We start from the raw sequence: 16,489 nt of genomic DNA, 5'->3' as shown, positions 1-16,489 counted from the left end.
TTAGATGAGCTGACCAATTAGAAGTGAAAATCAAATATTTTATTCACAACTGTTATCTGATTTCCCAACCATAATAACTTAGCTTGCTAATCAAAAATAGTGTTGTTGTTCCTGTAAGAAAATTAAATAAACAGCTTTGGTCTTCACTTAACCTAGTTTGCCATTTAAAGAAAATAAAGGCTAGTAACTCGCTTTACATAAAACCAGGAAACTGATTTAAAAAAAAAAATTCTTTTTTAATTAAAGGGAAAGGGGTGGAAAACATAATGTATTTGCATACTTCCATAATAAGGGAGGTTTATAGTGGACTGTATAATATAAAACACTTCAAAAACTTTCACTAATTTGCCCATCCAGTGATTAAACTGAAGATATGGATCAGTTTGATAATTATTGTTCAGCTACCTTTTCAATTTATATATTTTTAATTACTGACTTTTATCTAATTATGTTTACAAGGAAATACAGTTGGTGGAGAACTTGACACAAGCATAGTAACTTCGAAAAACTGCTTATTCCCACAAGTTCTTTTTACCACATTAAAAGTGCAGTGGTGCTTACCCACATAAGACTTCTCCATCCAGTAATTTCTATGTGGCTTTAGATTTAGCTAAGTTGCACAAAATCACTGGATCCTTGTTTTAGGAATATTCTCAGTTACCTTCATGATTATGTTCATGGATTCATTATACTTTTCCTTCAAGTCTTGATCTCTGTACTTTGAATCCAAAAACATAGCCTGGATTACAGGAACTGGATAAGATAAAAGCAGAAACCCTGGTAATTGGAGAATGTTACATCAACCACTGTTCTTCAGCTGCTTCAAGGTCAGTTGCAACAGCATTTTCATGTAGCTGCCTCATCATCTTGAAAATAGAGACTACCTCAGACAGCATTATTTGTGCTTTCAGATTCTAAGTTAGATTGAAATTGGTTGCAACAGATCCTTTATTTCAGTTATATTTGATTATATTGACCTGAATCTCTGACTGTCCAGGTGGACAGTTTGTTGTAGTCATTTCTTAAATGCGATGTTGGACTAACAGTTCTTTTGTAAAGGTTAAATAAAGATAAACTGACAACATTTACTTCTAAAGATACACAGTAGTTTATGTATGTGAAGTTAAAAGCAAAAACAATATCTAAAGAACAACTTCTTTCAGAGAACATCGTCCACCATTTTCAGGTGACAAAGAAGAAGCACAAACTTCCATTAAAAACCCTGTAAATGTATGTAAGAAATTAAATTCCACAAAAGTAAATTTCTGGAAGTTAATTTGGTAAATAAGGCCACAGTTTGAGAAAAAAATTGTACATTTGCATTTACAGAGAATATTTGCACCTTATTCATCTCCTAAAGATAGTGGATGTTCTCCACCACAACATGTAATAATTCATATTTGTTACAAGTTATAAAATGTCTAAAAGTTCTATCAGTCTAAAAATGATTACCAAAGAAATAAATCTACATCTTGAAAAGACCTTATGTTACCAAAGAAGGCGTATGTTTACCAGAACTAATTCAAAATAATCCATTTAAATTTTAACAATGTATTTTGTAATTATCAGAAAGAAAACATCTACATGATATAGGTCCAAATGCCATTCCATGAATAAAGTTATACCCTCTGGTGTTTCTCTTTATTTTACAAACCAGTAATATACAAAGGCAATCACCATTAAATCTTTAACCTCTGTAGTTGTGTTTTCTGTCAAATTTAAAAGTATTGTTTTTGTTTTTATTACTATTATTCATTACACTATGTAACAAATTTTTTTTTCTTTTTCCTGGGCAGAAAGTGTTATTTCCCAATTGCTTATGCCAAAAAATGGAAAAGACCTATTTTTCTCTTCAAACTTTGCTTTTGTGATCTGGGTAATGAAATTTTCAAATTTACCCATTGTCCAGAACATTCCAAGTAGATTCTACACTGAGAAGCTGATAGAGAATTTTTTAGAACTTTCCATAGTAATATATATACAGGGGCTCACCACTTCAGTTTAGTTCTAGCTACCTAAATGAACATATAGACCTATCTGATTTTATCAGAGATGGTATCAAGAAGCTGCAAGCATTCTCCAGATGCATTTTGCTATGTATGTGGCCAGTCTATCAAGACAATAGGGAAAAAGTACTCTGTGACAGCATCTGCTAAAATGTGTGAAGCCGACAAGGCATATTTTGGCTGGGAAGTTATTAGAGACTTCATCAACTTTTCCTGTTATCTTTGCCTTTGGGACAGCAGGGACACTACAGTGCACTACAACAGGAAGCAGTGGCCACAACAGACTGAGTTCTCTGTGGAGAGACACAATGTCAAGTGTGAGCCACTAGTGGACCTTCAGAAGGTGTTCCCACCATTGCACATAAAATTGAGTGTTATGAAACAATTTGGCACAGCTCTTGATAAGAAGTCTGCAGCCTTCAAGTATCTTCAAGACTTCTTCTCGAAGCTGTCTAAGGCAAAAGTCAAAGCTGGTGTCTTAGTTGGACCACAAATAAAGAAGATCCTGGAGTGTACAGAATTCTCCAAGAAGCTCCGTAGGAAGGGAAAGAACTTGGGGCAGCTTTGTCGCAGTGGTTTGAGGCTTCATGGGCAATCACAAGGCCAAAAATTATGTGGGACTGGTTTAGCTTCTGGCAAAGAACTATGGCAAAATGAGCTGCAAGATGTCCCTGAAAGTCCATATCATTGACACTCATCTTGATAAATTCAAGGATAACATGGGAACACACTCAGAGGAGCAAGGCAAGCTTTTTCACCAAGATACACTGGACTTTGAACACTGCTACCTAGGCGTGTATAACAAAAACATGATGGGAGACTATACAGTTACGACAGAAAGTGTTCATATCCCTACGTTGTGAGTAGTTTTTTCCTCATAACTTAAAAAGTATCATGATTAGGATAATGAAAATGTAATTTATTATAAATATTATACTAACACACATCTACATAAATTATGTAAATTGAACGACAAATAAACTTTATAAACAACTAACCAAACATAGGAGGGGCAGAAAGTGTTCGTGCGTCTACTTTAATGGTCAGTTGTGTAGCCTTTCAGATGAATTACTTGGTGCAATCTCTCCTCATAGCCCTCCATGATCGTTTGACAGTACGTGACTGGTATTTTTTTCCATTCTTCTTCACAGAAGGCCTCCAACTCCTGCAAGTTTTTCAGATGACGTTGATGAACCCTGGTCTTCAACTCATGCCAAACGTTTTCAATTGGGTTGAGATCGGGTGATTGCGCTGGCCACTCCAGAACGCTTATATGGTTCCTCTGCAACCAGGATTACACATATTTCGATGTGTGTGTAGGGTCACTGTCGTACTGGAAGATCCAATAAAGCCCAAGCCGCAAGTTCCGATCATCATTCTTGATATAAGTTCCTAATATATCAATGTACTCTTCTTTTTTCATCGAGACACCTCCGTGTTTAACTGTAGGGACGGTGTTCTTTGGAAGATTTCGTTCTCCCTTCTTACGGAAAGTATAGGAAACATCATTGTGGCCGAAAAAGCTCGATTTTCTTCTCGTCTAACCAAAGAATACTCTTCCAATAGGTAAAGGGTTTATCTGCATGCTTTCTTGCATACCTCAATCGTGCTTCTAAATGAACAGGCTTTAAATATGGAGTTCTACTAGGACGGCATCTTTAAACCCAGAAGAGCATAACATGTTCGTAAATGTAGAGGTGCATACTTCAACCCCAGTTTCCCTTATCAGTTTTTGTATGTCATTACGTGTTAAACGAGGGTTCCCACTAACTTCTCTGAGAACCTTCCTATTGGTACTCTCTGGAATTTTAGTGAGGCGGCCGGAACGAGGGAGGTTAGCAGTTGATCCTGTAAGCTTAACCTGTTCAGTGCCGTAGACGAGATAACTCGTCCAAGCCAATCGGTAGCACAGTGTCACGGACGAATAAATTGTTCTCAATAATACCTAACTTCAATGCTAGATGTCAGCACTATACATGCATCTGACCTACTTACAAATTGAATCACTTCCGATCCAAAATGGCGTCACGAAAAAGTTACAAAATGAAGAAGCATTAGAGTTGTATTGTAGCAGCTGAAATACTTGGCAGTCAACAGGTTAAACTTGGCAATTATGCTTTGAACAGCAGATTTTGGCACATTAAGTTGTGTTGCAATATCGGAAAGAGACGTAAGAGACTTGTATTTTACAATAATTCGGTTTTTTAAATCACTGGACAGTTGTTTCCTGTTCGCCATGATGACCAAGCAGATAATGACGGAGACAGTGCTAAACTGCCAGAAGTACATTTTTTTGCTGGCTAAGTTCCAATAATTATGAACCCAGTGTCTAGTTCTGGAATGGTATAATGTAGTTTATTCGCCAAACTAAATAAAATTTTTACGGGTACATCAGTTTTTTCACACTTTCTGCTCCTCCTATTTTTGGTTATATGCTTATAAACAGTTTATTTGTCATTTAATTTACATAAAACTTTATGTAGATGTGTGTTAGTACAATATTTATAATACACTATACTTTCATTTTCCTTATCGTAATACTTTTTAAGTTATGAGGAGAAACTACTCACGACGTAGGGTACGAACACTTTCTGTGGTAACTGTATTTGGGGGCTGATACGTGAAAGTGATTTACATTACCCTCGCAAATCTCTGAAAACTTAGCGCTTGAAGGCGTGCGCTTCGTAATCTGAGGGTCGCGGGTTCGCGCCAAACATGCTCGCCCTCCCAGCCGTGGGGGCGTTATAATGTTACGGTCAATCCCACTATTCGTTGGTAAAAGAGTAGCCCAAGAGTTGGCGGTTGGTGGTGATGACTAGCTGCCTTCCCTCTAGTCTTACACTGCTAAATTAGGGACGGCTAGCACAGATAGCCCTCGAGTAGCTATGTGAAATTCCAAAAACAAACCAACTCTAAAAACTACTCACTTCTAAGCATTTTTGTTCATTTTGTATAACTTTTGTATAAATACATGTAAATCTTGATTCATGTTGTTTTATTCACACCTAATGTAAATGAAAATGTGCAAATTTGCCCATTTTTTTACATAGAAAATAGGTTAATTTCTAAATTTCATTATCCAGATCACAAAAGCAAAATTTTAAGGGAATAATGACCATTGTCTGTACTTTTACAACATAAGCAATTACGAAATACGTATACTATCAAGAAACAAAATTTGTGTTACATAGTGTTATTACTTAATGAAGTCAAAATTTTCATTAATAAAGCATTTGTATGCAAGATTAACTATTAAGAAATACTTTTGTTTAGGATATAATGCTAGATTTCTATTATACTTGTGGCTTAATCATAATGTTTTTCTATATATTACAAACAGTTTGCTACTGACAATGTATTTGGGCTGTGAATCAAAACTGTAATCTTAATTAAAATCTTCAAGTGGCATAACCTTGAATAACCCTCAGAGATTTCATCATGGTAGACCAACAACACCTTTTCCCATGCCACTAACAGTTATTCTTCAATACCTTTTCATTTCTGAATTATTTGTTTGTGACTAGCCTTCTTAACCACCTAGTATGTATGTATAAGTGGGTGTCTACATAGTATATATGTAGTGTACACACACACACACACACACACACATGTATATGCAAGTATAACTGTTAGTAATATTAGGTACTTTTTCTGTGTGTTTGACAATTCAGCATTTCTTACTAATAACTTGACGTAAATGCAAATACAATGAAATAAATTAATCCACAATTTTTGATCTGCAATATTTGTGAAATATTTTATTTCCTAAATTAAGAAGTAGTTTATGGAGTAGCATAAATAAACTTTTTGTGATGATAAATTAAAATTTTTCATATGAAATGAAAAGAAAAATCTTGTAAATGAGTAGTAGATAACTCTAAACATTCCATAAGCCACAAGTGTGGTTCTTACACATCCTGAAGGACTACAAGTATCCTTTTATCAATCTTAGCCAAAAACAATCACTTTTAATAAAAAATAGCTATGTGTGTGTGTAACATTAAAATTGCATTAATCCTTTCTACCAATATTAAAAATAAAAGTTGTTTTAATTTTTTAACATTAATGATGCTTGCTGATATTACTTATAGACAAACCAGTTGTGTTGTTTAATTTACAGGTTGGCCCCTAAGGGGCTGAATGTTGTCCACCACTACTACAAACAACATTGAACAAGTGCAAATGTAATACAAAATGACCATACAACTATTTGTAAAACTTTGCAGCTCTAAAAATTTAATACTAAACAATGAAAGTTCTCTGACCAGTTCATCTCAGTCATCTAAAATATTATGAATTTTACACTATGCACATTACCAACAAGCATTAAAAATATCTAATTCTTTCTTTATTTGAAACTATTGAACTTTAAACAAATTGACATAAATAAATAGCACATATTCTATTTAAAATAAAGTTGCATTAACAGTTTACAAGTATTTTAGGATAACTGTTTTATTCATTTCTACATTCTATAACATAAAAATTAAAGTTGAAATGAGCAGAAAATTTCTGTTTGACTTTCAAAGCAACTCATTCATTAGATAAATTATTATTTAATGTTTGTTTGCAACTTTGTACAAATGAAATAAATAAAAATTATGATGAATTGTTGATAATGACTAAAAATGATAATAAAATATCAATAGTTTTGTTTTTTACTGATAATTCTCTTGTATTTATGGAATGTGATAAACATTCAAACTGTTCATAAGTTAAAATAATATTTTAGAATAATCTTAAAAGCTGTATTTTGAAATGAATGCTTGTGAATAATAATGCCACATGAAAAATAATGTATTATGTTTTTGTACACTGTATATACAATAACATCCATGAAAACCAAAATAATCCCCATTTGTTTCAACACAAGTCTTCATAACTTTAAAATTTGTCTTGAGATTATATATTACATATATATAGCATTATATTAAAAAGTAATTTGTTTCTTTTTACTTCTATACACAAAAGAAAATGCCACAGACTTCATCATATGCATCCTAATTGAAAAAATTGTTTTAAATGTGCATCTAGCCATTTTATACCACTTAAGTATTACAGGGAGACAAGTTTAACAGAACACAATGTGTCTGGACTTGACAAGTCTGTTTTTGAGCTTCTCTGCTGTTCTGAGCAGGATGAAATGACTGGAGTGAGGCCAGAAGAAACTGGAGTTAAGCCAGTACCATATTCTAACCAAGAATCAAGATTCAGAATACCACCAGATGGTGTTGTTATTGAGATACCAGCAGGATTAGTAAAGGACGACGAGATTGGAAGAGATGTGGGACGCTGAATGTTCTTGGTCCTCAAGCCTTCTAGGTTGTTGTGTTCAAATACTCTGTTATAGCGGCTGTTTGAGAGCTTATGCTCCTGTGGTTCAACATTTTTGTTACTATTTTTCTTGAGTTTACATGTTGCTTTATGAGCATCTAACAAGAACTGCAGCTCTTCTTTTTGTAATGTCAGTAGTTGAATCTCACTTTGAAGTGTTTGATGTTTCTCTTCCAGACCTTCAGTTTCCTACAAGTACAAGAATATTTTTGTAGACAACCATCATGATTATGTTTTTTCTACATTTTAATAAAATTATATATAACCACTATTTTTTCAGAACAATGAAAATAAAAAATAATTGAACAAAAACTATCCTCGATAACATATAATTGTTTTACTAAAGAAATTAAAAGTTATATTTTATGTTTCATTTGCACTCAGTCTGATCAACTATACAGAAGTTGGTTTGCAAAGATTTGAGAGAAAGAATCATAAAAAAAAACTTTTGAAAACAAAGAAAACTAAGTACACAAGTAAAATTAGCTCAATCAAATATAATATTTTGCTTTCTAAATGCTGTACATATTAAAAATGAAATATTGTTGTACATGATGATCTCAAATCATAGATATGTACGGTTTTGTACCTTCAACAAACTGTTAGTGTGATCAAGTCTTCTTTTACGACATCTTGCTGCTGCGAGTTTATTTCGTTCTCTACGTAGCCTCATTCGCTCCTCTTCTTCAGGAGGAAGCTTTTGATAAGACAAATGACAAATATTAACACACCTGCTACATGAAAATATTTTTAGACATTAATTATAAAAATGTCAAATAAAGTAAACAAAATTAGCTGATAAATGATTGTTTGCCTTTCTTCAGTACAATTTAAAAGTAGGAAGTAAATACATATATAGTTTTCTTTTCAAATTTTGTAAACCACGACTGGCCACGATTTTAAATAATACTGTATTGTAACAATAACGCACTTATTACACACAAAAAATGGAGTAGGCAAATTTCTAACCTTTTAATTCATTTATCAAACTGATACTTATAATTTAAGTATGAATGACAGATAAGTTTATAATTGCACAGACCTCATTACTGTAATCAGGCTTTTTTTTTTAATACAATAACAAAATTAGCTAATAATTTTCATAATTGATCTTACACCTAGTTTTCTTTAACAGAATTATTTTGATATTTTGTTATTGCATTCATTATTCAAACATTTTGTTTCAAAAATAATAATTATAAAAGAACATTACCTCTGATTGCAGTCGTTTAAAAGTAATTACAATATGCATGCTAACGTTCATTACAGCGTGATTGCTAATAGAATTATGCTGTCACCTATCCCACACACACAAAAACAAGTTCACTATACCATTATAAACAAAATTGTAATTATAGGCTGTAAGCTTTTTTATAAACCTTTTTTTTTTAATTTCTAATAAGTGGTGCTATTAACATTTTTACAAATTTTAAGATCTACAGTAAATTATACATTAACATACGTATATCAAGATGTAAGGTACCATACACTGCAGTTTTCCTAGAAATATACAATAAAAACTTACTTGATCATTTTTTGGTTTTCGACCACCAGTATTTTTGGATCCATTATACTTTACAGTTGTTGAGCATGAGATATCTGAAGATGATGTCAGACTTGATACTACAAATTCTGGCTCTTGCTTAATAGTCATTGGTTGGTAAGAGGTGTCCAAAATACTGACTGAAGGAGGTATGAAACCAGCCTGATTTTGATGCTCTAGTAGTGTTGGAGATACAGGCTGTAGCTCCAAAAATGATTCTTCTATATTCTTCAAGGTTGTTGGTGTGGAAGTGTGTGTTGTTTGGGTTAGAATTCCTGATATTAATCCACACAAGTTCAACTAAATACAGAAAAGGTTTAAAATCAAACTAAGACATCTTTCAATAATTTTGTGAGTGTGAATACACAGCTTGATAAAAAATAATTATTAAAAAAATGTGTAATGACCATTAATCCAGCTTTTTTTAAAATATACTAACAAAATAGCCAATAATCTGAGTACTTAATTATTCCTAAATCTAGAAACATTATTTTGCAATGATAATACAGAATGATATGTAGTTAGAGCACAGAAAACTGTGCAACAATTTTTTTGCTAATTTTCAATTGAAAAGTATACTTTTAACTATAGATTTAGTACTCATAAATTCCATAACATATTAAAAGGGACAAAAAGAAACTAATTAGTCTGTCAAAGATGTCACTTCCAGCTCCACACTCTAATTACTCCTTACTAATCATCTATTCATCCAATCTTTTCTTGAATTCAGTAAAATTTTCTGCCTCCATCACCTTTGAAGGCAGCTCATTTCAAAAGGCAACTACCCTGTTTGAAAAGTAATACTGTCCAAGCTGCAGAGGACTCCTACACTTCAAACATTTGAATTTATGACCCCATGTCCTATTGTTTTCACTGCTAAATACCTCTATCAAATTCCCTCTGACCCTTCTCAGAAAAATCAAGTTCAGAGATTTTAGATAATTCTCATAAAAAAACTCCCACCATCCCATATATCATCCTAGTGGTTCTTCTTTGAACCTTCTCCAATGATTCAATGTCCTTGTGTAAAGGAGCCCAAAACTGTACACAACACTCTAAATGAGGCCATACAAGTGATCTCTACAGTGAAACAATATCTCTTGTCTTGTATTCAATATTTCTATAGATTTCGCCTAGAATTCTAAAAGCCCTGTTGCCAGCTACAATATACTGTTTAGATGATTTAAGTGAATTCTTAAATCACAAAACCAAGATAGTTTTCTTCAACTACAATATTTAATGTATTCCCATTTAAATTGTAGGAATAACCTGAATTGTGAAAACTTACATGCATCACCTTACATTTTTGATAATTAAACATCATCTGCCATGTAGTGGCATAATGCATCAAACCACCTAAATTTCCCAGTATCTTTGATACAGTTAACCACCCCAAAATTCTTAATGTATTTTAAGTTAGTCATTATAAAATGAATATCATTAATATAATTCACAAACAACAGAAGACCTAGTACAGAGTTCTGGGACACACAACTTGTAACTGATCTATTCAGATCTAACTCCATTTACTACAACTCTCCAGCTGATATTCTCTCCAGTTTGATAACATTCCTCACCCACCCACAGATTTAATTTTTGTAAGGCACCTTATCAAATGTTTTCCAATACATATATTTTTATACATATTAGGTAAAACAAAAACAGTGCTCCATACAAGTCAAAAAACAAATATTTTTAGTATGGCTAACAAAAGTGTGTAATAAAATATCAGCTTCACAACACAGCTTTCCCATTAAACTAGTTGTTGAGACAATAAAATTTTCAAAACCTAAACCATGAGACATGCTTTAAGTTAAACTTTAATCCTCTTTTAATTTTTCTTATTTCTTACAGTCATATGCCAAATACATATGTAATTCATACCATCCTGGACACACAGAAGTTCCTTATTTACTTCTAACAGGTACATGATACATTGAATGCGTTTTAAAACATATTCTAAATTCTAACAAAATTTAAAACATTGTGAAGCATAAACTTTCTTACAGTTGGCTTCCTCCCATCAGTTTTTCACAGTATTTACCTAATTCACCAAACCACTTTGTTCTGTTTGTTTATCGATATTTCGCACAAAGCTACACGAGAAATGTCTCAATAAAATTGTTCATCTTACAATCAAAATTACTGGTAAACTTCAGTGATATTACTAATAACCTACCGTGTTTGCTATATTTTGTTCTTCAACTTCAGAAGTATCAGCTGGACCTGTAAGCTGTGAATCAGAGAGCGAGCTTTCAGCTTCCGAATCATTGGAACAATGAGTAAACATATCTGTAGTTCTCAACGTTAGAAATGGTATCGACTGGTAAAACTGAAAATACAGTTATCAGTTAAACGTGGATGTTGTTGAGAAATCAAGAAATACTTTCTTATAAACGTATTTTACGTTGACGAACTCACAAAACTTAATACTGTCAACTCTTAAACCAACCCTCCTCCTTGAGTATGAGTCACACAAATTATAAAGGTAGAGAAATACTGTATCTTTTTATACGCCCGATGACATCATTCCTTTCTAAATCTACTCTGAACTGATTGACGTCATTACTAAGGTTCCGTACCTGGAAAATGGTGACGTTAAAATGACGTTTAGTTCCGGCCATAAAAATTTTATAGGAAACGTTCAATTACACGTTTTAAAAGTATTGCGTTAGATTTATAAATTAATACTTAAATATATGTATACCAAAAATAAAATCTTTTGAAAAAAATTAGAATAACTTATCTGAGGAGGCAATCATTCGGGAAACTTCGGTAATCGAATATGCCCAAAAGTGGGTATGACTCATGGCGTTGATGTTTGTACGAGTACATTTTTCTCGGAATCGTAACTTCTCCGCAGTTACCATGTAAAACTACATTGCGTATCTAAATACATTTCATTATACCAATTTAAGATTTATTTACCAAAAGTTTGAAAATTTTCTCTTACATATGTTTTTCAATAAGCATGTCGTATATTTCTGTTACAAATTTTCTGGATTTTATTCATACAAATATAAGTGTGTTCCAACTATAACAATAAAATTACCAAGAATTTTTCGTGATGACGAGAAACCCATGTGAAGTAAAAATGTATCTTAGAACGGCTGGTGTAGGTATTAACACTTCAGGTTAACCTGAAGATGACCTATGAAGGTCGAAACGTTGTTTTATGCTTTAATTTGGTAAATGTGTTAATTCCCATACCAGTCGTCCCGAGATACATTTTTACAAAGTATTTTTGAAATCCAGGTTTGCAATCGCTGAATATCGTATGTAGCTAATAGTTTAAGAAATTAAAGAAAACATTTGTTGATAAAAATTTTATATTTTTTAGATAATGAGAGATATATAACCTGTTGTCCAATCACAACCCCGAAGTAGCAAAATTATTAGCCTAATCCACTCAATGATAAAATGCTGTTAAATAGAAATTCCTATTTGTAGACAACAATGAGATATTTAAGATTGAAGCTGTGTGTGCTATGAAAATATTATTGTTAGTACCCTTTGTATTAACAAAGTATTTGAGTGTTAATTAATTGAATAAAAGAAATCAATTGACATTAATTAAGATTATAATCTCTGGCTTAATGACTTTCAATAAGGGGCTACATCTTATATTGTTCGAGGATACTACTTTAAAAAACAAACAAAATCTATGCTCATTTTCATATTCAGTTGTGAAATATGAAGAAATTCATTTGAAACTTCTAGTTGTTAGAAGCATATGCTAATTTTTGATAAGCACCTATCCTATTGTAATGTATGAATATACTATGTGTTTTTATCTTCACGTAGTGTTATAATACTTACGAATTTATTCTTTGTTCTGAAAATGCGTATGTTTCACGTAACATGCAGTGGAGAAAAAAGTTAAATTTACTTTGTTTCAAGTTACGTATATGCTTTTGTTGTTTCAAAAATGGGTAATATCTCTTACTGTCAGTGGAGAACACTGATTAATAAGACGTTTTATAAGAATTTAGACAACAGTGTCCTATCCTAACAATGGTTGTTAGGAGGATATTTAAAGATTAGAGCCCTGCTTTTATTGTAATGAGAATTACCAATTACATGATAAGCAGATGTTGCTCTGGTTACATAAAATGTCTCATAGAAACTAAAGTTTTTGTTTAGTTTATTAATCAAGATTCTTCATTTGCACATTACTTTTGTGCAGTCTTGATATTTTATTTCACAGTGACTCATTGAACGAATCTCCTGTTATTCAGCATATCTATCCGATAGCTCAAATATATACTCAATTCGCTTAAATATATCACGGAATGGGTAAGTTAGAGAAACTCTGATGCAATAATCACAGGATATCATTATTGTGAAGCGTGGTAATATCTGATGAAAGTAATGCTGCACTTTATTTGAACTATATTATCATTAAGCTAAAAAATACATCTGATTAGAGAAACTGCTTAAAGGCTGATGGACCTCCAAGTAGAGTCAATAACCTATGAAGATGTTTCTCTGATAGAACAATTGAGTTTTGAAAAAGTATTCTCCTGGACTTTGAATTTCCGCCAATGCTGCAAAGATACCTGACCTCGATCTTATGTACAAATATTAACTGATTGGGCTCTTACCATGAATAATGACCTTGATGAAAGGGAAGTACAAACTGAGAACTATCGTGTTAGTTTGACATTTTATGAATCTGGAAGTAGATGGAGTAAGCTGTACATGACGCTCAGACTTATGTTAACCAACATGTCTCAAGACCATCTCAGTTCAAATCCACACAGAGATGAAGTGGGACTTGGGCACCATTATTGAACACTGGAGCTTTCTCACCATAGTGAGAAGATGGATGCTGAATTATAAAGTTAAGCAGAGATGATGGATAAGCTATCTAGAGCACTTCACTTCTCTGAAACTCTGCTTCAATAACCTAACACTTATGAACGTGTTTTGGCCCCTGAGGACTCCAACCTTGTTGTACTGACAATGTCGAGAATATCTCATGCAGAAGATGGTCAAGAAGTTGGAAAGCAGAGTTTCAGGTCATAATCACGAGTTCTTACGAGAAGAGTAAAGGAGATTATTCCACCAGCATATAGAAACATATTAATGGAATATTTAGAACATATTCTGAAATGTTTCATTTAAGTAACTGCATGGAATAGCTGGACTCCAGGACAGGGTATTAAATTCTAGTCCAGAGTGTAGATGGTCCAACCCTAAACTTCATCAAGCATTTGAAGGAGCTCTGGGACTGCGAGACATACATAAATAAATTGTGTCAGAGTTTTGACTTCGTGTAAAACAGAACAATAAATTAGGTCGAATCCAAAGTTCAGAAGAGGAATGCCACTGAAGAGAAAATGTATCTCAGGAAGTCTGGTATGGGTAGTATCAATTTTACTAATAAAGCAGAGAACAACGTTGACATCCTTAGGTCATCTTTAGGCTAACAAAGAGAGAGTTTGCAACTGACCGTTGCCGGGCAGTTGTCTTAGGAACGAGAGTATAAGTGGGTACGGGATTGTAGGAGACGCTGCAGTTATATATTAGGTTATTAATTAGTATAGGTATAAAGGTATTTCTTTATATTGATTTAATTTGATTTTAGTCGTTGTGCAAGTAAGAGCTCTTTGATTTCACGTTTGTTTATATTTGTTTCCTTACTCAGTATCTAAGTGTTTTCTGTGGTTATGTTGTGTTTATTTAATTTGCAGTGTTCAGAAACGTGTGAAAGTTCTTGTGTCTTTTGAATCTGATTTCCATTTTTCCGCTTATTTCTCTAGTATAGAAGTCATTATTAATAAGCCTATTAACATGAACAGTGTTCTGGTCAATGAAACTAAAAGTGAATAGAGAAGTTATGATTTGACTGTGTGTCAGGGTTTAATGTATATGTGGGGTAAGGATTCTTCTATAGTAGGTGTCTGTGACTTGTTGGTGATAAATTCGAACAATGACTGGCCTGGCATGACTTGGTGGTTAGTGCGCTCGACTCGTAATCTGAGGGTTGCGAGTTCGAATCCCCGTCACACCAAACATGCTCGCCCTTTCAACCGTGGGGGTATTATAATGTGACGATCAATCCCACTATTCGTCGGTAAAAGAGAAACCCAAGAGTTGGCGGTGGGTGGTGATGACTAGCTGCCTTTCCTCTAGTCTTACACTACTAAATTAGGGACGGCTAGCGCAGATAGCACACGTGAAACTTTGCGCGAAATAAAAAAAAACAAACAAATTTACACTGCTAAATTAGTGACGGCGTGCAGATAGCCCTCGTGTTGCTTTTGGGAAAATTCAAAACAAAGAAACAATAATCTTATAGCTATCTAGTTAACTCCAATTATGAGAAAAAGTAAAATGTAATATAATATAAAACAAAGTAAATTTTTTTTTGTGAACATATCTATATTACTGATAGGAAGTATATATTTACAGATTCAGCGAAAAAGAGTGATACTTAGCTTTTGAATTTTGAGCAAGCTAATTTAAAACTTTTCTTAAGGAGAAGAATAGTCTGTGTTAGTGTTATGGTTTGTCGTGGTTGATGAATTTCTTCAGAAACTTGGAAATAAATGGGGAATGTTAGGTTGATCAGAGATGTATTAAACCAGTTAGCCTCTTCTTTTTGCAGTTTTGGGCCTAGTGTTTTTGTCTTTGCTAATGTGGCTATAACATGGTTTTGGTATTTAGTTTAGGGCATAACTCTCGATAGGTCTGCTAAGTAAAAGGAAATTCATTCAAGTTAAGTGAGTCGATGTAAAATGGAATTTCAAGATTGGAAAAATACATATAAGCAAACAATCCTTATCAATAAACTATATAGAAGCTCAGTGTGTGTAGTTGTATTTTCTTTTAAAGATCATTTTAGGTGGCTTCTCAGATTCAACTTGTCAAACTAATTTCTCAAGTAGACTGAATAATTAAGGGAGAAGTTTTAGACTCACTAAGTACCAGGTTTCTTAGTTTCCAAGAAAACACACTTATCTAAAAAAAAAGTGCTACCCACCTGATAGCTTATTTTCCTTACAATATAGGAAGAGGGAGTTCTAGCTATCACAATAAAAACTACTGGAAGACATTGCTGACGACATTCTTACACAACCTCATAGTAAGCAATATTCATTGTGGACAATAAAAAATATCAACTTCTTCAGAAAAAAAATGAACCAAGGCAACTTAATTGAAACCAAATCAAATTAATCGTTTCACGACCTTTTTTTTGAAACATCGCATAATAAAAACCAAAATAAATACAAGATTACAGTAATATAAAAAAAATGTTATGCTTTATACTTTTAAACTTTTCTCTCTCAGGTTTGCCTTAAACTAGCAGTTAACTTTACTTTTACACCAGTAATCTTTAAAATTTATGCTAACCGTTTCTGGCTTCCAGAAACACGGTCAAAGATCACAACCCTTTAAATAGAACTTGTAAAGAAAATTATATCTGAGCATTTTACTTAATGTTACGATTGACATCCTGTCGATTGTAGTTACAAATTTAATGAATATTATTTACAATTTAATTAAAGAACAGTTATTTAGCAATTTTAATATTAAAAGATTTTAAATCCAGATATACAATCAGAGTGAAGTACACATGCACATGTCACCAACTCGAGAA

At 32.9% G+C, this 16,489-nt stretch overlaps 1 protein-coding gene across 1 annotated transcript; it reads right to left on the bottom strand.

Moving 5' to 3' along the window:
* Positions 1–5,735: 5,735 nt before the first annotated feature.
* LOC143252006 (uncharacterized) lies at positions 5,736–11,437 on the bottom strand. The gene is made up of 4 exons (XM_076503506.1): positions 11,063–11,437; positions 8,866–9,183; positions 7,930–8,037; positions 5,736–7,529 (listed from the first exon to the last, which is right to left on the bottom strand). The coding sequence occupies exons 1-4, from the start codon at positions 11,171–11,173 to the stop codon at positions 7,062–7,064; spliced, it is 1,005 nt and encodes a 334-aa protein (XP_076359621.1). The 5' UTR covers positions 11,174–11,437; the 3' UTR covers positions 5,736–7,061.
* Positions 11,438–16,489: the final 5,052 nt, after the last annotated feature.

Source organism: Tachypleus tridentatus, chromosome 6 (assembly GCF_004210375.1).
Source record: "Tachypleus tridentatus isolate NWPU-2018 chromosome 6, ASM421037v1, whole genome shotgun sequence".
NCBI lineage: Eukaryota > Metazoa > Arthropoda > Merostomata > Xiphosura > Limulidae > Tachypleus > Tachypleus tridentatus.
The sequence above is the reverse complement of the archived record's forward strand: the minus strand, read 5'-3'. Positions and strand labels throughout refer to the sequence as shown.

Coding starts and splice junctions, on each gene's coding strand:
- LOC143252006 (XM_076503506.1), bottom strand. CDS start 11,173: ATGTTTACTCATTGTTCCAATGATTCGGAAGCTGAAAGCTCGCTCTCT. Junction 9,184..11,062: donor AACAAAATATAGCAAACACG/GTAGGTTATTAG, acceptor TTCTGTATTTAG/TTGAACTTGTGTGGATTAAT. Junction 7,530..7,929: donor ACACTAACAGTTTGTTGAAG/GTACAAAACCGT, acceptor TTGTACTTGTAG/GAAACTGAAGGTCTGGAAGA.